At 42.6% G+C, this 22,394-nt stretch overlaps 1 protein-coding gene across 14 annotated transcripts in view; it reads left to right on the forward strand.

The window, feature by feature from the left end:
- RAD51B (RAD51 paralog B) overlaps positions 1–22,394 on the forward strand; it is a 914,255-nt gene that overhangs the window by 645,223 nt on the left and 246,638 nt on the right. For 11 of the 14 annotated variants that reach the window (XR_010151168.1, XR_010151169.1, XM_016926252.4 and 8 more), the window contains one exon: positions 7,342–7,420. Coding sequence is in view for 12 of the 14 variants with exons in the window: in XM_016926252.4 (XP_016781741.1) it covers positions 7,342–7,420 (79 nt within the window). In the remaining 2 variants the exon portion in view is untranslated. Of the gene's footprint in view, positions 1–7,341; positions 7,421–7,722; positions 9,400–9,688; positions 10,892–18,855; positions 19,224–22,394 lie in introns of those variants that run through there. The other 3 variants (XM_054666046.2, XM_009428003.4, XM_063793608.1) reach the window with 3 other exon arrangements.

Here is a 22,394-nt window from a genome sequence, read left to right on the forward strand (position 1 = left end):
AGAATCTTGGCAGTGATTGACTGGGAAGCCTGCTGTTTTCTATGGCATTTTCTGAGTCCCCTAACTCTGGGAAGAGGGAACCAGATAAGTCCTAAAAATGGATATGAATCAGTAGAGCTTCTGTGGGTCATTAATTTGTGCATTTATTCACTCATTCATTCTTGTATTTCATAATGAAGCTTCTCTTACGTATATAGCACCACACTAGAGGTTTGTGGGACCAGAAGGAGCAGCAACAACAAGAATGGGTCAAATAGATTATGTTAAATTGAGGTAACATTAACCATAAAACAGTAAAGAAAACTAATAATTAGAGAGTACAGATAAAGTATGAAGAGATTAGAGAGAGATGACTTTAGGCTGGAGAAATCAGCTGAAGCTTCTGGAAGAGGTGACATTTGTATTTAGACTTTCAGGGATGAAGGGCAGAAGGAAGACTGCCAGTGTGGAAGCTTGCGAACAGCTGAGGCAGCCCGCACAGATACCCTGTCCAGCTCCCTTCTTTGTCTTGAATCATGCAATATCCATGCAGGGGAAAAAAAAAAAAAAATCCCTTATTTGCTGTTACGTATCCTGCCTCATTTAATGTATTATCCCAGAAAAGTAGATTGAGTTGTATGTGGCAGATTGGGAGCTGCCATCATGGTGGTTAAAAGTACAGATCAGGTAGTACAGAACCAGGTAGCCTGGGTTGGAACCCAGCTTCAGTACTTATAAGCTACCTACCTTTGAGGATTATTGTGAAGATTAATGTCCATTGGTTGTTGTTGTTCTCATCAGCATTATTACTGTAGGAACCCTGGAAGTCTCCCCTACCCACCCCAGTCCTATTGCACTTTCTATCATGACAGACCATTTCTCTTTTTTGAGAGTCTTATATTACAATGCAGACACACCTGAGAGGGCTAATGCGTGAAGGTTTACCAGCCCTCACTTTAGGGGTAGAGAGAATTAGCTGACAGCTTATTTACTGAGAGCAAAATAGAAACCTGGGGAGAGGGACATAAAAGAAGGAGGAGAGAGTTTACAAGGAGAAGCCCATGGGCCCCAATGGCCAATTTTCCTTCCACGCTTTATTTAGAGTACATAGGCCTCTGTGTTTCTACTTGTCATTGGAGAGAAACCTCCACACACCAGCATAGGGATGAAGTGAAGAACAGTGAGGAAGATGCCTGCCCATCATTCTAGGAGCCCTCAGCTGAAAAGCACCATATTGGGCCCTAGAGAAGGGAACAGAGTGAGATTACAGAAAATGCCCCAGATCTGCTGAGTCCCACTGAAAATTCAGAGCTTGCCTCTAAAAAATAAACTGAGGTAGAAACAGGTAGCAGTATTTTAATAAGTGCAAATTTACAGAGTGTAAATTGAATCTGCCTGGCCCAGAGTGTGGTACTCAATAAATGTTTGTTGATGGATGGATTGAATGCCCTAGAGTGAGGAGCACATAGTGGAATGTCACAGTGGAAAAAGCCCAAAGGCTTCCCTGTATTGTCTGTCTTCTGCCACCAGAATGTCAGCTCTATGAGATCACGGACCTCTCTGTCTTATTCCCTGCTCTATCCCCTGCACCTACAACAGTGCCAAGCACAAAGAAAAGAGCCCAGTAAATATCTGTGGATTGAAAAAGTGCATGGATGGGTGGGTGGATGGCACAAATAACAAAAATTGCTTCCAGATGGTAGTGGGATTGGGGATCCAGCATCGAGTACATATTGGATATACCTTAAATGTTCCTCCAAAGAATTGATGGATAGTTGGATCAATTAATCAAAACAGAGTCTCACGATGTTGCCCAGGCTGGTCTCAAACTCCTGGCCTCCAGCAGTCCTCCTGCCTCAACCTCCCAAAGTGCTGAGATTACAGGCCCGACCCCTCCAGAGAATTTTAAAATATGGGTGACCACTTTCCTTGCAAGGATAGGTAAAGAGAGGAGAAAGTGTATTTGTTAGAGTGCAGTTAAAGCCAAGCTGGTCTGATATGAAGGAAATATTCAAGAAGAAACAATTTGGCTATTTGTGGGAGATGGGATTAACTGCCCACATACCACATACCTACCACAAGGAGCCCCAGGCTTTCTGAGCCACATATATCTACACTCATTCTTGCTCAGTTACATATTTCTTTGAACCCTCAGACTTCCAAAGCCAACTTTCACACATTGCACACAGGTTTGAGTGCGATCAGAATTTTTCACTAGGGCCCTGTTGTTTTATTAAGTACCTAGGCCTCCCTGCAGGGCACCATGTATTGAAGAAGATAGAATGATACTTGAAAACCACCTAAGTCAGACAATGATTAGAACTCCCCAGATTTATGGGATGGATGAACATCTGAACCAGCACAGCCTAAATTATCTGCTGGGGGGTTTTCTGCTTTAGAAGAGGATAGTTTATAGTTTGAATGGCAGAAGGGTCATGGGGCATTAATTCAGATCAAAAAAAGGGAGGAATCTATATGTATCCACAAAGATACATGGCAAGCGTCACTTTTTTTCCTGAAATATATTGGGCTAGAAAGCTAATTTACACTTCCCCTCACTAGTATATAATACTATAGAATCTTCAGGTTAGAAAACTCAAAAGCAATATGCATCTTCATATAGTATATAATACTAGCATATAATATTACAGAATCTTCAGGTTAGAAAACTCATAGTGAAAGCAATATACATCTTAACATAGTATATGCTAGTATATAATATTACAGAATCTTCAGGTTAGAAAACTCATAGTGAAAGCAATATGCATCTTCACATAGTATGTACTAGTGTATAATACTAGCATATGACAGAATCTTCAGGTTAGAAAACTCATAGTAAGAGCAATATGCATCTTCACATAGTATATACTAGTATATAATATTATAGAATCTTCAGGTTAGAAAACCCATAGAAAAGCAATATGAATTTTCACTCCAGTCCTCTTACCATGATGTTTGCATTGAAGTGTTTGTGGTCATGGATTGCTTTGGGCCTCCAACCACCTTCTTGTTTGTCATTTTTTCTTTTGGAATTTGGGCCCCAGTCCAAACACATTGCATCAGGCATGGTTTCCTGGGTGAGGAGGAGAGCAGGACTATCACCTCCCTTGTTCCACATACTATATCTCCATTGATATAACCTGAGAACTTGCTAGATTTTTGAGAATTACATCTCACAGCTGACTAATATTGAACTATAGTTAACCAACATTCCATTTTCTGAATGCTGAATCTCATTCTGGCTGTTCCATAATGAATCATTGGTGCTCTGTTCTCAAGGACAAGGCATTTCATTTAGTTCAATAAAATTGCATCCCAAACAATGTGTAGGATTTGTTCCAACATTCTAACCAAATTGAGATTTGTTTTGATATCATGTTTATCTGATCTAATATATGACCTCTTTCTCTAAATTTTTTGTCTTCTGTTACCTTCGCGTCAATTCAGCATCTCATCAATGGGTTTAGTTACATGATTCACAAGTCCAAATGTCACCTCTTCAGTGAGATCTCATGATACTCTATTCAAAATTGATGCCCCCACCTCCAATCCAATACACTTCCTATATTCTTTATCTGCTCTTTTCATCCATTGCACATATACTCATCGAACATAACGTATTTTATTTATTTTGTACTTCTTATCTTTCTTTAGAATGTAAGCTCCATTAGAGGAGCAGTTTTTGTCAGTTCTATTCCCTGCTAGATTTCATATTTGTTGTATGGGTGTAATTGAATACATCAGCAATCTCATTCAAGTCAGTAAGACCAAGCTAGAATTCTGTACATCTACTAGAGGTTGCTGCCCCTCACCAGGTTACTACTGATCTTTTGGTCACTCACAAGTCCACTTAATGGTATTAGCACCCAGCTCAACTTATCTTCACTTTATCCAGAAGGCTATCAAGAGAGTTTGTCACATTTTTTGCTGAAATCAGATATTTTTTGTTGGTGGTAGCCCTCTGATCTATCAATCTGGAAGTTCTTTTCCAAAGAAAGGAAATGGAATTCATCTGACATAACTTATCACTTCCTTTTTTCTGACTGCACACAGATCATCCTTTTGATGACTCATTATAAATCCTGCTCCAGAAGGACAGTGCATTAATCAGTGACCTGTCCAAACTCTTTGATTTCCGGCAGAGAGGTCCCTCCAGGTGTGAGATCCTTTTGGCTGGGGTTCAGGGCTTGCTCATAGACTGGCTATTAGAAGGTGGAGTTAGCACCACAGAGTTGGAAGGCTTAGGCTCAGATGCCATTCTTGTGTCTCATTGAAATATTACATTCTTTTTTTCTGGGTCTCAGTTTCTGCAGTGCATAAAATAAAAATGGTAATATTTTTAAAAATATAGCATGATACTTTATTTATTGCTATTTACACCCTTTTGGTTTCATGTCTAGTTGCTACATACAGACAACAAAGATCTGAGATTTTTTTATATGTTTAGTTTATTTTTACTGCTATTTGATCTAAAGGATTTACGTTTATCTTATCCATTTCCTTTTTTACCACTCTTTCTGGCACAGCTATAGTTTAGGCCCTTATCATCTCATCACTGAATTATTGGAGTTGCCTCCTAACTGGCCCCACATCTCCCATCTCTTGCTTCTCCATCTTAGACTCTTCAATCAGGCTAATTGCCTAGAACCTGGCTACTCAAAATGTGGTCTATGAACCACAGCATCATCGTCTCTTGGGAGCCTGTTAGAAATGCAGACTCTCTCAGGCTCCACTCAAAACCTAAAGAATCAGAATGTGTAGGTCAACAGGACCCACAGGTGATGCAAACCCACATTAAAATCGAGAACCACTGTTTTTTCTTCTACCATGCCATTCCCCTTCTAAGGGATATCCTTAAAATTCACATTGAACCGGGCCGGGCGTGGTGGCTCACACCTGTAATCCCAGCACTTTGGGAGGCCAGGGCAGGCAGATCACGAAGTCAGGAGATCAAGACCATCCTGGCTAACACAGTGAAACCCCGTCTCCACTAAAAATACAAAAAATTAGCTGAGCGTGGTGGTGGGCGCCTGTAGTCCCAGCTACTCAGGAGGCTGAGGCAGGAGAATGGTGTGAACCCAGGAGGTGCAGCTTGCAGTGAGCCGAGATTGCGCCACTGCACTCCAGCCTGGGCGACAGAGCTAGGCTCTGTCTCAAAAAAATAAAAAATAAATAAATAAATAAATAAATAAATAAATTCACATTGAACCATCTCCGAACTGTCTCAGGCAGAAAGCGATCTACCTTAACTTTCAAATGAGATATTTTTGACATGAAAGTGTAAATGCCCACCTATACTTTCTTCTCATTGGTTCTGAGAATGATGAACTAGTGTATCTAAATAACTTTAGAACATTTGTAAAAATTACTGCAACTCAACTGGAGACTTTCTTCTGGTAGGAGCCAAGTATATTGTTATTTGGTGAGTGAGGGTTAAGGGAACCATATGTGTGATGGGTTAGTTGGAAATGTTCCTATTATTTATTGTGAACTTATTTTGTGTTTGACACAGTGACAGGTATTTTGTATACTTAATTTAATCCTCATAATAATGCCACTTAGGAAGGTGTTTTTCTCACCATTTTACAGGTGGGGAAACTGAGACTTAACAAGTTTAGGTTGTCCAGAGTCACAGTTTTGGTTAGAATTCAGGCTGCACTGTAGCATCAAAGATGTCAAAATACAGTGGTTGAGCCAAGTGGCTCTGCCCTGAGAGGACTGGTGACCCCGAGTGGGAGACACTGATGCTCTCTGAAGCCACCCAGCTTCCCTCTCTCATGCTGCCTTGTCATCCCCAGAGTGTTGTCCACACCCATTTGCTTGGATCTGGTTCCTGCCTTGGGAAGAGCGAAAGAGAAAGTGGAGGGCACGCAGTTTTCTTATGAAAACATAATCCAGAATTTCTACCTATCATTTGTACTCACATTCTGCTAGTCAAAGCTTGGTCACATAGCCACACCTACTTGCAAAAGAAGCAGAGAAATGTGGAAACTTGGGGAGTTATTTACTAAAGGGAAGAAGGGGAATGGCTGCTAGAGGAAAACTGTAGGCTCTGCCATAGGCTCCTAGCCGATCAGTGGAAGAGCTAGATTCCAAGCCTATGACTAAAACCTGTGATCTTTTCATCACATTCTTCCACCTCTTCTCATAGTTGACAGCAAATATTTGTTGAATTAAGATAGGCCAAGATATTATATATAAGCGTTTTGATCATTTGAAATTGTTTCTTCCTTCTCTCTTGCCTCCCTGATTACCTACATGGTTCAGCGTTCAAACTGTCTTTGTTTCTGACAATGTTTTAATGTGTAAAACAGGAAACTGATATTAATCTTCTTCAGTAGAAATACTATAATAAAATAATCTACGAATTATTAGAGGTTCTGTAGAACCATATGAGATGTGATAATGGCTTAATGATACTGATTTTTTTAAATGATCAAATAACCATCTCCTTTAAAATAAGTGTTGTCTTAGGAAAATGCCATTGCTGAAAGCATTTTTTGATATTTTGGCTGGTATATCAGTTAACTCTTGCTGCACACACTAATGCTTCATGACTCCACTACCAAAATCTCAGAGGCACACAGTGGTATTTAACTTGTGTATCTGTGGGTCTCTAGGGGTCAACTCTTTAGCCTGAGCCTTCCTGGCCAACTCTGTTTCAGGTATCTATTGCCCTTCTTCTGAGATAGCAGACTAGCATGGACATATTTTTCTCTGACAATGGCACAAACGTTGAATACTTGAGGCTTTTTGAGGCCTCGGCTGGGAACTGGCACAACCTATGTCATGCCACCTGGCAAGTCATATGCCTAAACCCACAATCAAGGGCCATGGGAAATGCTCTACACCTTAAGTAATAGAAAATGTAGTCACGTAGTAAAGGGTTTGGTGAAGGACCAGGGCCAACAAAGAAACCTTCAATTGCTTTGCCTTTCGCAAGTTATTTTGAATATTTGCAGTGATAGTAAATCTTTTAAAGGTAGCTTTGAATTTTTTTAGTAAAACAGCTCAGTTTATAAATAAAATTAGAGAATCAAGCTAGGTTTATTTTTGGGCAGAAAGGTAGCTATTTAAGCATGTGTTATAAAATAATGAGACTTATTTCTAGAAGAATTGATTCAAGAATATGGCATTTGATGACAGAATAGTTGGAATAAGTGTATAGCCTTTTAAGGTGACCACTTTGAAAGGATAACACTCATTTAAACATTGGGTTATAAAATGGTTTTTTTTTTTTTTAAATAAGCCTTGTGACTTACAGTCCTATGTTACCACTTTGTCTCAAAGTGGGAAGGGGTGTGAATAGAGGCCCATCCCTGATCCTTTGACTAACCCTAGAAAAATGTGCTTTATGTGCAGATTCTTATTGCCAAGTCCCCTCTGGCTCCCTTCACCTCATTTGTCTACACCATCAAGGAGGAAGGCCTGGTTCTTCAAGGTAAGATCCTTGGATTAAGCCATTTCTTTAAGCTTATGCTCAGTGCTGCCCATTGCTAGTGGTAATTAGTGCTATGGTTCTGATAGAAGCTAGCTCCAGACAGAATCAAAAACCAAGATGCATTGGCCAGTGATATTTGCTAATGAGAGCAAGAGAGCGGCAGTTGTGGCAAGAATTTGACAGAGAATATTGAGGTAGGGCTGAAGGAGACCTACAGAATTTCCTAACAGAATGAGACAATCAAAACATGAGGATCAAACCAAGAAAGCTCGGAATTGCTACCACCCCATTCCTCTTTGCAGATCCTATGGCATGAAGTGGGCAATGATTCTGACACCAGTGTGGAGGTGAGGAGCCAATGCTGCCCCAGAGCCTTCTTGCTTAACAAGCTAAAGAACTATCTGGGTTGGCAGCCTCTGGGGCACAATGTCATGGCTCCATGAGCCCTACTTCCCTGACTCCTTCTGGTTATCTTGTTTCCTTTTCCTGTCCTGTCCTGACATGGTCTTCCTGCTGGGGACCAGACCTTTAGGACCTGCACCTTGTGACGTGAGCCCAGGACTTAGAAGGAGCTGAGTTCTTGCTTAGGGTAGAGCACCCTGAGGCCACGTCCTGGAACTCACTGATCTACAATGGTGATTCATTCTCAGATGCTAGATACGCCAGTGGTTAGGAAAGGCACCCGATTACAGGTCTTTCCAGAAAGCAATTAACATGAAGGGGTAAATTCAAGCACTGTTAGAAGAGTCAGCCCACAATGTCAGATGTACAAAACTGCTTTGTGGATGAGGAAGGATCCGCACAGAAGTGCTCAGGATACACATCTGTCCCCTGCTGTGGGGCAGGAGACCCCACCCACAGAGATGCTTAGGTGAATATCTGGCCTGACCCTAGAGGAGCATATTGTCACTGCTGTCCATGGGAGAAGTCCTGCCCTGAAGGATTTATAAGTTAAATATTTTTCCCAGGTTTATGAAACAGGGCAGTCCCTGTAATTTCCTCATGGAGACACAATGCAGTGCAAAGACCTAGCAGGGAATATGCAGGGCAGGCTGGAGAGTTCATGCTTCTAACTAAGGAACAGGCTGCAGCCTTCCCTTTCCTTCCCCTTCTAAAATGTCTGCTTGTTAATGGACTCACAAAGCGGCATGTTTGTTTGGTGCAGCTGAGCTCCACAGCGGGGACTCTCAGGTCCACGAAATTTGGGGTGAGAACTACGACCTTTGGCTCTTAGCCTTTGACTTATGCTATCCAAGTTCCTTGGTAAATATTTTTTTTTACAATTGCAAATAGTGTTTTCTGACAAAGGAGCAGAGATTTTAAGACCAGATTAAGCAAAGCAAACAGCAGGCCTCTTTGTTACATACTCTCTACGGGTGTATAACTAATAAGCAATCAGAAAGCTGGACTTTTATTTACCCAGTACACAGGGTGGCATTCAGCTCTTCATTTTTAGAGGCCTTCTTAAAAGATTAGAAGTATAGTAAGTAGCAAATTTCGTTGAAGATTTCAAGAAATTCTATGGAAGATTACAAGATAATTTCAGGAGGAAAAAAGTTTGTTCTGCTCAGATGACATGTGTGAAGAGGCTTGATGTGATACACGCACCCTGATCACTAGGCATTTTGTTAAATAGCATTTCTAAGCCTGGTCAAATCTGGATAACTTTTGGGATAACCTTTGTGAGAAGAAGAGTCACTGAGTTGCCTCTCTGATGCTCATTGCTAAGATCATGATTTTAAGAGGGAAGAGAAAGTTATTTAGAGAAAGTAGAGCCTGGAAATACAATGAATTGGTAGAGGTTAAAAAACTGCAAGGAATGACTTTTCGAAAAAGTTGGAAAACGGGAGAAAGTGGATCACTAAAGGAGGCTGACCTGGAGCTGTGTCCAGAAAAGAGAAAAATTCAGGAAAATGTCTTATAATTCAAGAACAACAACCAGTAAATAAAATGCTTGGTTAGGAGACCTCAGAACCTCACCTGGTTGCTTACTAAGTTGTTTTCTCTATCCCACTCCCCCAAGCTACACATCCCTCTCTGAGGTTTCCCAGAAGCAGTGGAACACCTCTGCTTTTACCAGCAATGCCCTTGAAAACAAACCTCTTGGCACACTCTGCCTTCTTGCTGTGTGCTCCCAAAGACTTTGGGAAAACAAAAGATGCAGGTCCCCAGAAAATGCAGGCCCCTCATTTACTAGAAAGAACCTTTGGATTTTACCTTCAGCTTTGGTATGATCTTGAGAAAATCTCTGGGCCTTGATTTTGTCAGCTGGAAAATGAAAACATTAACCTTGATTCAAGACCTTGAAAACTGTCGCAACCCATTGGTGGGTCATGAAGTGAAATTGATGAATCACAACCAGCATTTGAAAACAGAGAGAGAGAGAAGACAGAAGAAAGAGTGAAGAAAAAATATCAGATTATATCACACATATTGTTTCATTTCATAAAATATTTCTTGTGTGATTGTGTGTTTGTGAATGTCCACATACATTATGAGTTTGTGTGGGGGCTGCAGCATAAAACGTTTTTCTTACGTGGATTGTTGTAACCATCCTGCGGGATCTCTAACAGCCTTGTCACATCAGCTTTGTCCGATCCTCCTAGGAGAGGATGTACTCATCATTCCCTTAGCTCAGCCCAGTTGTACCCTTGAGATCTCCACATACTGCAACATCAAAGCTGATTTTCCCCCCTTCTTACCACATGACCAAACTAAAAGACACCTGCATGATTCCCTAGGTTTAAAGCAAAGAAACCCTTGGTCCCTGGGTGGAAAACTTGGAAAGGTACCATCAGTCAAGGCCAAGTAGCTTTTCTTACATGAGGAGCTGCACTGGCAGGTGAGCCCCGAGTTGGTGTGGAGGTTGGCACCTGGAGCTCTGGGTGGGATGTGCAGCCCATGTCCAGGGACTTAGACAGGGCAGCTCCTGTGCTGCCAACTAGAAGGGAGGCCGCCAGCCACTGTGGCCGACATTCGGTCTTCAATAGAGCCACCTGGATGGTGGAAACAAGCCAACCACACCAGCTACCCGTGGGGGTAGGGAATGATCCCTCAGTGCCTTTTATCCCTTAGCAAGCCCCAAGATGCCTACTGGCCTGCTAGCCCGGAGATTTTATAATACCTGAAGAACTCCTGAGTGCTCAAGCAGAGGGAGGGAATAAAAGGTGAGGGCAGAATTCGATTTACCAGCTCCACAGGCCATTTCCCTCACCGGTTCTCAAGGATTAGGATGCTGAGAACAGTCAGCAACTGGGGGACTTCTACCCTTCCCTCCCCTTTGTTCACTGGGATGGGAAGGACAATAAAGCGGCAGGCTGGAGAGACTGAGGGGCTGGTTAGAGATTTCTCAGGCTGCTTTTTGAAACACTTGAAGGAGCCGGTCCATGCTATTGTTGTAGTAAAATAGAAAGCGGAACTATTCTCCTTTTGCAAAAAAAAAAAAAAAAAAAAAAAGGAAGAAAAAAAGTAAATGAAAGAACCCCCCTCCTCCCAGCATCTTCAGGAGGCCTCAACTTAGGCCATTAACATGGTAATACCATCCTGTTTGCATCTCCTTTGTCTGTCCAGCGTTTGTCTGGGATCCTGGCCTCTGGATGCTGGAAATACTTAGGCCCCAAAGGACAGGGAGCTCACAGCCACCAGTTTCCTGAGGGTTTGGACTCTGAGATCCCAGGCAGAGAGAGAGTTGAGCCTCTCTGTGCAATGAAGTGGGAAATGTGGGGGTAGGAGGGGATCTCATGAATCCATTTTTCCTTTGGTCCCCAGAGTTCACCATGCAAGTCTCAGTGCCCACTAAGTGAAAAAGCTCAGCAGTTTGGCTAGCCTCTTAGAGTGATGCTCAAGTGTGCTGGGGCCTAGTGGAGAGGTAAGAGCAGGAGTTGGTTCTGGGAATCAGCTTTAATGGTGTGTGCCCACAGAAGCACCTGGCAGCAGAAAGGAAAGGGAGTTTACAGTGAGCTCCAGGTTGACCCACCTCTCTTCTGGTCATGTCCTTTGTTCCCTTAGCAAGCCCCAAATGTTGTGCCACCCAGTACACAGCTGGGACTCAAGGCCAGGAATAAAGATTCTGTCATTGAAAGCAGCTGGGCTGTGTTGCTGGCGCTGCAGGAGGCCTAGAGGAAAACCCAGGTCCCAGCTCTCCGGGAGCCCTCCTAGTTTTCAGGGGCTCATAGGCACAAACACCTGCGGACTTGGTGAAACAGAACCTAAGGAAGGGGAGGTCCAGGGGAATGAAGGGTTGATCTAGCACAGCCTCCCCGTTACTCCTTTCCTCAGGGATCTGGGGAGGATTTGTAAAAGAAAAGCCAGGTTGTTTGGAACAGGACAGAAGATAGTGGCTTAGTTCCTCAGTAAGACAGAAGTGTGTTTTTTATATCATTTTTGCAAAATCAAAGTCAGGTATGACAGGTTTAATTTGGATCCTGGGGCTGTCGTCTATTAGTGTAGGTTTGAATGAGCGGGAGCTGGGGAGACCAGGGCACCCTGAGACAGGTCCGGAGAAGGTGCTGGAGATGAAATTAGTTTCCCATATCTCCAACCACTTGGCATAGGGTGGCAGAAGAAAACAGAAAACAAAGCAACAGCGATCTTTCTTAGAGCTGGAAAGCTATGTGCCTCATCTTTCTTGCTTTGCTTTTGCAATCAAGAACAGTTTGATCACCTTTTGAAATGTATCAGGACAGGCATTAATCTCTTCTGTTTGTTCCCTTGTCACAAACTTGCGTTAAGTTTTCCCACCCCATTTTTTTAGTCACTGAGCCAGCTGGATGATTTATTGACAAAAATTTCCCCCCAAATACCACCACTTGAGTTCATCAGATTTCAGTTTGAATCAGTAACCTATCAAAATGTTTTATGCTGCTGGACTCAAAGTGACCCAGAAGATTCTCAATTTATTTCCATCCAGGTACAGAGGTGTCTGCATGGTAAATACCACCTCCGCACCTGGCACAGCCTGGCATTCTTGTAGGAGCCTGGGCAAAGAGCCCTGGAACTCAATGGAGCAAAGAGAGTGAACTCCTCTCCCAGAGGTCATGGAGAAGAAGGCAAAGCAGGCCTGTCACATTGTCCCCAGCCTGCCAGGTGCCACTGCAGCCTCGGAAAGTTTGTCTAGGCCAAGGCGCTCTCCTTTGCTGCTTCTGCCTGCCTCTTAGTGTGGGACCTCCCAGGGAGATGAGAAAGGAGAGGAAGGACTCGTATCTGCTCAGTTCTCTTCTCCCCTGTGCACATTCACTTTACATCCCCTCCCTCCATGACATCTTCTCACACAGGCTCTCTGCTTTGTTTACTTTTTTTTTTCTGGCAATCAGCCTTGAAGAGAGATTTTACAATATTTGGAAATATTTTATAATATATGAAAAAAATTTTAAATACAGAACAGTACAGAAAATCATAAAAGAAAACAGGTGAATCTAACACCCCAAATAAACAAATACTAAAATTTTGTCCCATTTGTTTCAGATTTTTTTTTTTATTTACAGGAATGAAACTTGACAAACTTTAGGACTCCTTTGTACCTATTCCTGGTCCATTCCCTCCTTATCCCACATTCCTCCACAAAAGTGGAAACTCTCCAGAGTTTGGTCTACATCTTTCCTCTCCATTCTTAAAAACTTTTCTACATATATGTGAATCCACACATAGTATAATGATTGATTTTGAGTGCATTCTGAAATTTGCATAAATGATTTATTGTACACGATTTCACAACTTGCTTTTGTTGCTTAACGCTGTTTTTGTAATATAGCCATGTGATACACAGGTCACATGATACACAGGCCACGTGATACACAGGTCACATTCTTTCACCTTAGATATCCACATCCATTCAGTGTGTGAATGTACCACATGCTACCCACTCCCCTACTTATGGAAATTTTGATTATTTGTAACAATTTTATTACCTGTGCTTCTTGATGTTTAGGTATGAGAGTTTCACTAGGTATATATAAAAAATGGAATGGCTGGTCAGAGTGTCTACACGTTTCCATTTTTACTATATCTTCCCAAATTGCTCTCCAAAGACTTTTACCAATTTATACTCGTTCTGGAGATAGTAGACCAATTTCTCTGCAGCCTCGTATAATCGTTAAGTTTGTTGTCATCTTTCCATAGGCAGTCTTCTCATGCCTTCTTTAGGGATGCACTGCACTCTAGCCTGAGTGACAGAGCAAAACCCCATCTCTCTCTATCTTAAAAAAATTCTTCATTTCCCTAAAGTTAACTATATAATAGTTCCCAGAAAGTGAGCTTTTAATCTCATCCATCACCCTGATTCTCACTTGAGGAAACTGAGTTCCAGAAAGGTAAAGTAATGTTCACTGCCTCAAAATTGGGTTTGTAGCCATTTCTAAGCCCTCAGCCTGGGCTCCTAAGATTTTAGAAAATCCGAAGTGGGTTTGGGCCCTCTCATCTTCCATCAGGGAAGCCCCTGTGGCAACTTACCTCTCAGGCTTCATGAGCCTCTGTTGAGATACTTCAGGCCTGTCCTGAAATTTGAATCTGGAAATTCTAAGCTAAAATGGATTGGTCATACTGATACAATAATCCTTCAACGAAGTCCCTGAGTGCAGTTAGATTATAAGTTTGGCCAGGTGTAACTATAACCTAAACTAACAGTGGTATACATGATAGAGATGTACTGCTTCCTCATGTAGTGCCGAGGAGGAATGCAGTCCAGAGCTGGTTTGGCAGCTTAGCTCTACATGTCTATCGAAGAGCCCAGGCCATTGACTTTTTGCTCTGTCACACCTAGGATGTTGCCGTTACCATGGTCCAGAATGGTTCAGCATCATGCCCTCCATCCCAGTAGCAGGATGTGCATGAGATAGAGAATGGTGGTGGGAGGGAAAGCATCCCCCATCCCTTAAGGACATTAACCAGAAGTTATACACATTATTTCTGTTTATATGATGTTGGCCAGTCTGTAAATATATGATCAGAAAGGCTAAAAATGTAGTCATTAATCTGGGTGGCCATATACCCAGCTAAATTTCGGGATTTCTGTTATCATGAGAAAAGAAAACGAATATTCGGTGACACAGCCCTTTCTGAGGAGCCCAGTTGCAGAGATTAGGTGCAGTAGTACAGACGTAAGGGCTGGGCTTGTTGCATAATAGAGTTATACTCTTAAAATGCAGCATAAATATTGTATGTATTGAAAAGTGCCATCAGGACCCTCTTTGGTTCCAGACTCTAAAGTAGAAGAGAAAGGGTATCACTTCACCAAGGATCAGCACCCAAAAATCTTGTTCTGCCCACCCAAAACAGAATCTCCTTCAGGAAGGAACTTTAGTATGTGTTTTGCTTTTATGCAGTATCCAAGAAAGAAACTTCAATGAGAGCTACTATTGCTTATAGCACAAGGCAGGGCATGAACTTGGGTCCAAAGTCATAGACCAAACACTTTTTTTTTTCCAAAATGTTTTTTCCTGTCTCTACTTTTTTAAAAAAAATGAAACAAAATATCAGTTGGAATAACATTATTGAGAAAAACTTTATTCCAAGGCCTGGACTATAGTTAGACTGGATTTACATTTCTCTTTTAGAACCTGGAAGCCATTTGGCTATCTTTGCAGAGTTAACAATTTGCATTTGCAAAAATGGCCAGGTAACAGTACCAAAATATGTTAAATCAATTCAGGTTGTTGATTTTCTTTGAAAGTCTCTTCCAAAGAACTTCATGTTCTTTCTGGAATATGATTTAAGCTGCATTTCAGTGAGTTCAGTTCAGCAAATATTTGTTGAGCATCTATTGTTCACAAAGCATGGTGCTCAGGGGTCAAGGGATATAAGGCTGAAAAAAAAAAAAAGGTCCCTTCCTTTTAGTAGCCCAGAATCTAGTTAGGAGAGATGTAGTTAAATAAGTTTAATCAAAAGCCAACTGTGATACCTATTACCAAGGTTCAAACAGTGGAATATAGAAGGATAAAGGGAATAGACTTATTCCAAGTAGGATGACTGAGGTAGGTTCTTGAGAGTACGTGGGACTTGGACTGGATTTCAGCTTGTGAATACTGACAAAAACCGCATTCCATTGTCTCTTGACAGAAGCCAATTTCTTTTGCTATTTGAGGATAGATTCAGGGACACTGGGGAATGCTGATTAGTTCCATCACTAATGCTGATTAGTAGTGAATGTTGAGTCATGCTGACTAATGTGTTCTAAATGGATTGACTCAACAATAAAGGCAACGTTGAGAGTCAAGAGTTCAGATCCTGAATTTCACCGATGAAGTGTAAATCATTTCGCCACTTAGTGCTTAATTTTTTTGTCAATTAAAATGTGCTCGTGGGTGAGAATCCAGTAAGTCATCTTGACCCATGAGGGCTTTACAAACTTCAAGGATAACAGACAGCTTAACAGCAACTACCAGGACAGGCTTATGCAACCTCAGGTTATTCATAGCTCACACAGAGTCAGAACACCCATCACATGCTGCTCGCCAGCCATGCGAAACTTCTGTTTCCTCACACATGCCATGAGAACTGACAAACAGTGCACTGAACTCACAAAACCCGACAAATAGAGGAGCTTTTGAAAAATCTTCCTATCTACCTACTGGGGTGTCTGTGTCTTTCTACAACAAATGTCGCCACAGAACTAAGGGCTTGCATTGCAGACACAGCTCTTTCTCTCTTTTGACATCTCCCCAGCTAGACTGCTTGAGAACCTGGCCTTCCATGTCCAGATGTTTACTGAATTCTGAAGCCCTCCCAGAGAGCCCAGGTTCTTTTATTGCTCTCCAAATCATTTCCCACAGAGGCTGACTGATGTCCTGAAGGAGCCCTTCAATAGGGAGGATAAATGAAGGCAGATGAAGACATGACCCCCTGAGGCTTGCCCACATCCACTGGAACAAAGGGTGTGAGGCACAACCTTGTAAGGAGTGTTTTGGTCAGCCGCGTCCCTATGCGAGGCCAAGTCTCCCCCACAGGGCTGCTTTCAATGGCTACCATCATAGTGGAAGTATTGGGCATTTGTTAAGGACTGTGGTGTGCTAGGTATAGCACAAAACATCTAAATCATGGTCCCCTGCCTTTGTGAGGGCTTCCTGGCTACAGATGGCAGCTGGCTTTCTCAGGGGAAACTTGGGGGTCATAGAGAAAGCTGAAGAGGGGTGCTTGCTTCTGTGGATGACCTCTTCCCACCCAGTGCAGCGACACTCCCCTTTTGTCTATAGCTATCCTTAGTCAAGCCAGGGCTGCGGGACACTAACCCACACTTCCGCTGTGTTTCTGGATCTCCGGTTTGCAAGGCCAGTGGCTCTGTGGGCAATACGTATGAAAGAGGACTGCTGTTGGAGGAAAGTTCCATTTAGGTTGCTGGTGGGAAGTTAGTGCATTTCATAACAATTTTTTTTTTTCAAACTTTCTCTTTTTTTTTTTACTTTAGGCCAACAGAGGCCATAGGGATACTGTGACCTTTGTCTAGAGTTGATGGGGGTGTGATTTGTGAAATAAAACAGGACCGTACTGCTTGGAAGAAGGAAACGGAAGCTGACATAATGGGGATTAATTAGTTGATTGCTGTTGAGATGGTAACAGATTTGCTCCTAAACCATTGAGCTAGCGATTTCAGACCTAGCAGGGAAGGTGAAGATGAAGAAGCCTTTGTTCAGGTCTCTAGATGTGTAGGGCTGAGGGCTTTGCCGCCATGGGATGTCAACAGCCATAATAATAATTTGCACTTATATAGCACCTTTCAACCAGGCACCTCAAAGCGGTTTAACCACATTAATTAATTAAAGCCCACAATCCCCCTGGGGAGAGGAGGAGGATGACTAACAAGATTTGTAATTACAGGAGGGAACATTTCCGAATAAAGTATTGTCTACCAAATAAAAAGAGTAGGTGTAAAGGAATTGGGGTCTCCAAATAGTAACCGATTCAGAAATGAAATCATGGAATGATGTGGGAGGCTGGGGGCGGGCATGGGCAAGGGGGTCGACTCTGTGTCAGAGGGAGGTCGATGGGCTCAGAATTCACTGACAGGTTCAGATCCAGCCGAGAAGTGGAGCATGTATGGTATTAGTGGCATTTGAAGGTCATTAGTGGCATAACTATTGTAGTGTAAATTCAAGTTTCATTGGTATATTGTGTATAGCCCTGCAGAACAAAGACTGAGACTCATGTAGTATTTAATAAAGGATGAAATGATTTCTTTAGATTTAAAGCCCAAAGCTGGGCCAGTCAATTAGCAAATAAATCAATTGGTGACCCGTAGGATAATTTAGTCGTTTCCAGTAGAACACCCAGCCTACACACTCCTACTGCCATGAGGCTCTGATTGAAGCATCAGACTGGGTTCAGGGCAAGGTCTGGGGGCTTTAGCCCCTTCAAAGCCAGGCATTAAATCTTTCCAGCCTTTGGCCTTGTGACCTATCTTACCCAGGTTGTTAGTGACCTCAAGCTGTCCTCTGTAGAATCACTTTGTACCTGCTCCTCCATCAGAGATTTTTAGTGCATTGAGGGCTAGAATCAAGTCTCATCCTATTTTATGTCTCCTATGAGTGCCCAACAGAGTGCTGTGCACCAAGTAGGTGCAGATTGATGAAGATTGATGAAGAAAGACTGAGTCCTTTAACGACTCAGTATTTGTTGAGCGCATACCAAGTGCTCAGGTAAAGCTTGAAAACAAAGCTCAGTGTGTGCCTGCCCTCCAAAAATGTACTCCAAGGAATGGGAAAAGACTTACAAACTATTAACTATAATATAAAGCAGAATCACATCCAAGCCCCGGGCAGCAAGGGCAATAGGAAGAGCATCTTATTCAGCTGGAGTGAATCAGGGAAGGTATTGGTGTGCTGTGCATCGGAAGGCAAGAAGGATTTGGGTAGACCTGGAAGAGGCAGAGCAGGAAGATGTCCCAGGCTGTGACCATGTGTCTCCCTCTGAGTGAGGTACATTTTGAGAACTTGGGATGTTCATTAGAATGTTGGTGAAAACCAAGGTGAGTTTTCGTATTTAATCAGGAAATATACATTTCCTATGGATTCTTATGACATGAATTGGTTAATTTCAAACATCAAGGGACTATTTGAGAAGTTGGAGGTAGGGTTCAGGATACAGTACTCCAAAATCCGGCACGTTGGCCTTGAAAAAACAGCAGAGGCAGGAAGGCCGTTGTCACCTTCCCCTCACCCCTCTTCTCCTGAAGCAGGTTGTAAAATGTTCATTCCTGAAGTGTTCACTCTCTACCCAGAGGAAAGGAATGTCCTTATCTCTGAAGACACAGGGACAGAGAAGAATCTGAACAAACAGGCCTTGCTAAATTTCCCCCAGTTTATTCCCATCAGATCATACTCTTTAGTCCTCCAATCATACTTCTGCCTGACTGTCTACTCTTCATCAAACTTAAGCATAAAAATACACAGATTTCCCTGGTTTGGGGGTGGGCTTTCTTCTTATTCTTCTTTTTTTTTTTTTGCCAGAGTCTCACTCTGTCTCCCAGTCTGGAGTACAGCAGTGCAATCACAGCTCACTGCAGCCTCAACCTCCCAGGCTCAAGCAATACTCCAACCTCAGCCTCCGAAGTAGCTGGGACCACAGATGGGCATCACCACACCTGGCTAATTTTTTATTTTTTGTAGAGACAGAGTCTCTACTGTGTTGCCCAGGCTGGTCTTGAACTCCTGGGCTCAAGTGATCCTCCAGGCTCAAGCCACCTTCCCAGCTCAGCCTCCTAAAGTTCTGGGATTACAGGCATGAGCCACCGCGCCCAGCCAGGTCTTCATTTCTAAAGGTTCTCATGTCACATAAAACTTACGTTAAATAAATTTTTATGCTTTTCTCTTGTAAATCTTGTTGTTGTTGCTGTTATTGTTGTTTGAGATGGAGTGTTGCTCTGTCACCCAGGTTGGAGTGCAGTGGCATGATCTTGGCCCACTGCAACCCCTGCCTCCCGGGTTCAAGCAATTCTCCTGCCTCAGCCTCCCATGTAGCCAGGATTACAGGCATGTGCCACCATGCCCGGTTAACTTTTGTACTTTTTTTTAGTAGAGATGGAGTTTCACCATGTTGGCCAGGCTGGTCTCGAACTCCTGTCCTCAGGAGATCTGCCCTCGTCGGCCTCCCAAAGTGCTGGGATTACAGGTGTGAGCCCGGCCTTCTCTTGTAAATCTGTCTTTTGTTATGGGGGCCTTGGCCATGAACCTTGCAATGCGTTCATGCAAGATATTACTTTTTCTCCCCTACAGTTTCTGGTGCCCAATATGGGGTGACTGAGACACCCCACTCATTCTGGATCTTGCAGATGAGATCCTGGGGCAACTGACAAAAAGCTGGAAAAATTAGAATTCTTATCAAAGTCAGCTCTCCCAGATCTCTGTCTGTAGTGCTTGGTCAAGAGAGAGGTTAGAAATTTCTCCTTGTCCCTTCCTTCCCAAATTCAGATTAGCAGGAAAAAAAAAAATGTCTATATTGTGACTCTCTGACTAAATCTGGCTTTAAGGTACTCGTTTGTTACTGATCCTTTCCCTCCCAGGGACTGCTGTCTCTTTCCTTGTTTGTCTCAATTTCTGTCCTGATAACTTGGTTTGATTTTCTCCCTGTTGGGGCATACAAGCTGTCTTGAGTTCCCCAACCAACTTCAGGGGAGGGAACTCAAGAATACGGCTGGACAGAAATGTGGGTTGCACCCTATTTCCAGCTATCCTACCAAGTATTGCCAGCTCTTGGGGGGTTTATTTGTATATTTCTTTTGACTCTCTTTGGGGGTAGTTCTGGATTTGGGAGGGCTGCACTCTCTTTTGAGAACCCCTTCTTAGTCCATGGTGAAGTCATAAAAGGCTCTTTGGTTTTGGTTGAGTCACTTAGTAGGTACTTTCAGTTTAAAACAAGAAAAAGGAAAATGTATATGTTTTTCTCTTGTTAATCTGTGTTTTCTTATAGTGCTCTCAGCCACGAACCTTGAGATAGGTGAGGAAAATATATTACTTTTCCTCCCTTACATTGAGGAAGATGCTGTCTGTTCTCTGCAACTCCTAATTGTTCTCTCTTCACCTCCATTGTCTGCCAAGAAAAAAAAAAGCTACATTGTTCACACATTAAAATGGATCACTCAAAAGTGTCTGAAAAAAGCAAGAGGAAGACATATCCTAATCCCAAATGTCAAAAATTAAGTGGCTCCTCCTTGAAACTACCTTTTTGACCCCAAGAAACAATAAGAGAGTGCCCTATACCCAGTGTTTGACAAACCAATACAGTACTCTCCTGCCCAAGGCCCTCCAGGCCTTCACCACAAACCATGCTGCAGGGACAGGACGTAAGCACTGCCTCTGATATGGAGCACTTGCTGCATGTCTGACACACACTTTACATACACAATCTTCTCTAATGCTTCTAGTAATCTTACAGGTAGAATTTTGTATTATTCCTTCTCTACAGATGAGGAACTGAAGCAGGAGAGGTTCAGTTTGTCACCAGAAAGGATGAAATGTGGATTTGAACTCAGGCAGTTCTACTCTCTTTTCTCTTTCATCCCTTGCCCTGTAATATTTCTGTTCACAACTCTTATTCATCCTAAGTTTACTAAAGTACTCAGCATAATACTACACACACAATAGTAAAGAACTCAGTGAATATTTTCTAAATAAAAGAATCACCAGGAACAATGCTAGTAGTTTGATCTTCTACTCTGAGCAGTGATGCTCAGAATATAGTAGAGGTTCCATCACTGCCTTCTCCTGTCACCATTTTTAAGGAGCAGAAGACATGCACAGGAAAGTTGCCCCAGGAAATGTTCACAAGAAAGAAGGACACAGGTAGCATTCTTCCCCGTGAGCTGATAATCTGCCAAGCTGGTACCACCCATGAGATGCTAGTGTGGCATTTTGTATCATTAATTACTTTTACTGAAAGTAATTAATGATGCAATTCAGAGATATTTTAGGGGGGTGTGTGTGTGTGTGTGTGTGTGTGTATCAAAGTTCAACTTTGTCTCCCTAATCCTGCTAGCCTTCTGGCCATTCTATTAAGGTATTGCAGTCCTGGTGAAGATTCAGAAATGTGTGGTCCCCGTCAGCCTACAGGGTGAACATTTTGGATTAACCCAGAGAGCCTTGAACTCTGTGCATAATGTCTTTTAGGTTGTGTGTTGTGAACAAAGCAAAATGACTGCTCAGAGACAGGATTGTAAAAGTTTGTCCAGCAAAACCAGGATTGCCAAATGAGAATTCTGGAAAGGGAGGATAAGGATTAGGTAATGGGAGAAAAGTGAGTGAAGGCAAGGAGAAGTGCAAAATATCTGATTCTAGCCTAAAAACTGGTGTTGGAACCATTTGGAAGGGTCATTTTTTCCAAGTTTTATTTTCAATATCATCACCATCACTTTTATCCTGTGGCTGTGAAAGGACTTTCTTCATTCCACTACAGAATTCAAAGAGGCTTCTTTTGCACAAATGGAGGGAAGGCACTCATCACACTTCTCAGCCAAACATCCTAAGTGTGAGAGAAAACACACTGCCTACTTCTGAATTTCGGTGAGGGCAGGGTTCAGATGGAACACATATTTTCCAAAACTCCAAATAGATCTGGGAGGAGAGGAAACCAATAAATCACTAGACATAAGTCAGGACACATTTGGTTTTGTTCCCTATCAAATAGTCCCCCCAAATCTCAGTGACTTGCAAAATCCATGCATGTCTGAGACTCTCCAGACAAGCTCTCCATGTGTGACTCAATATTGCACTTCAGTATTAACATGCACTGCCACAGTTGCCACAGTAGGGGAAGGGAAAGGTGGATGGGGGAGAGAGAGAAGAAAGTAAGAAAGAGAGAGAGATTGAGCACTGATAATTAAGTCCTTCCCTCAAAAAATGATATACATTCCTTCTACTCTCCTGGCCATGCAGCCACTCCTAACTTCCAGGAGGCAGGAAGGTACCACTTCCTCCATGTTCTGAAGGAAAGGGGAACTGGATATTGGTGAACACCTGTAATGTTTGGCATGCACAGCTATACCCAGTGGGCT

This window comes from Pan troglodytes, chromosome 15 (assembly GCF_028858775.2).
Source record: "Pan troglodytes isolate AG18354 chromosome 15, NHGRI_mPanTro3-v2.0_pri, whole genome shotgun sequence".
Classification (NCBI taxonomy): Eukaryota; Metazoa; Chordata; class Mammalia; order Primates; family Hominidae; genus Pan; species Pan troglodytes.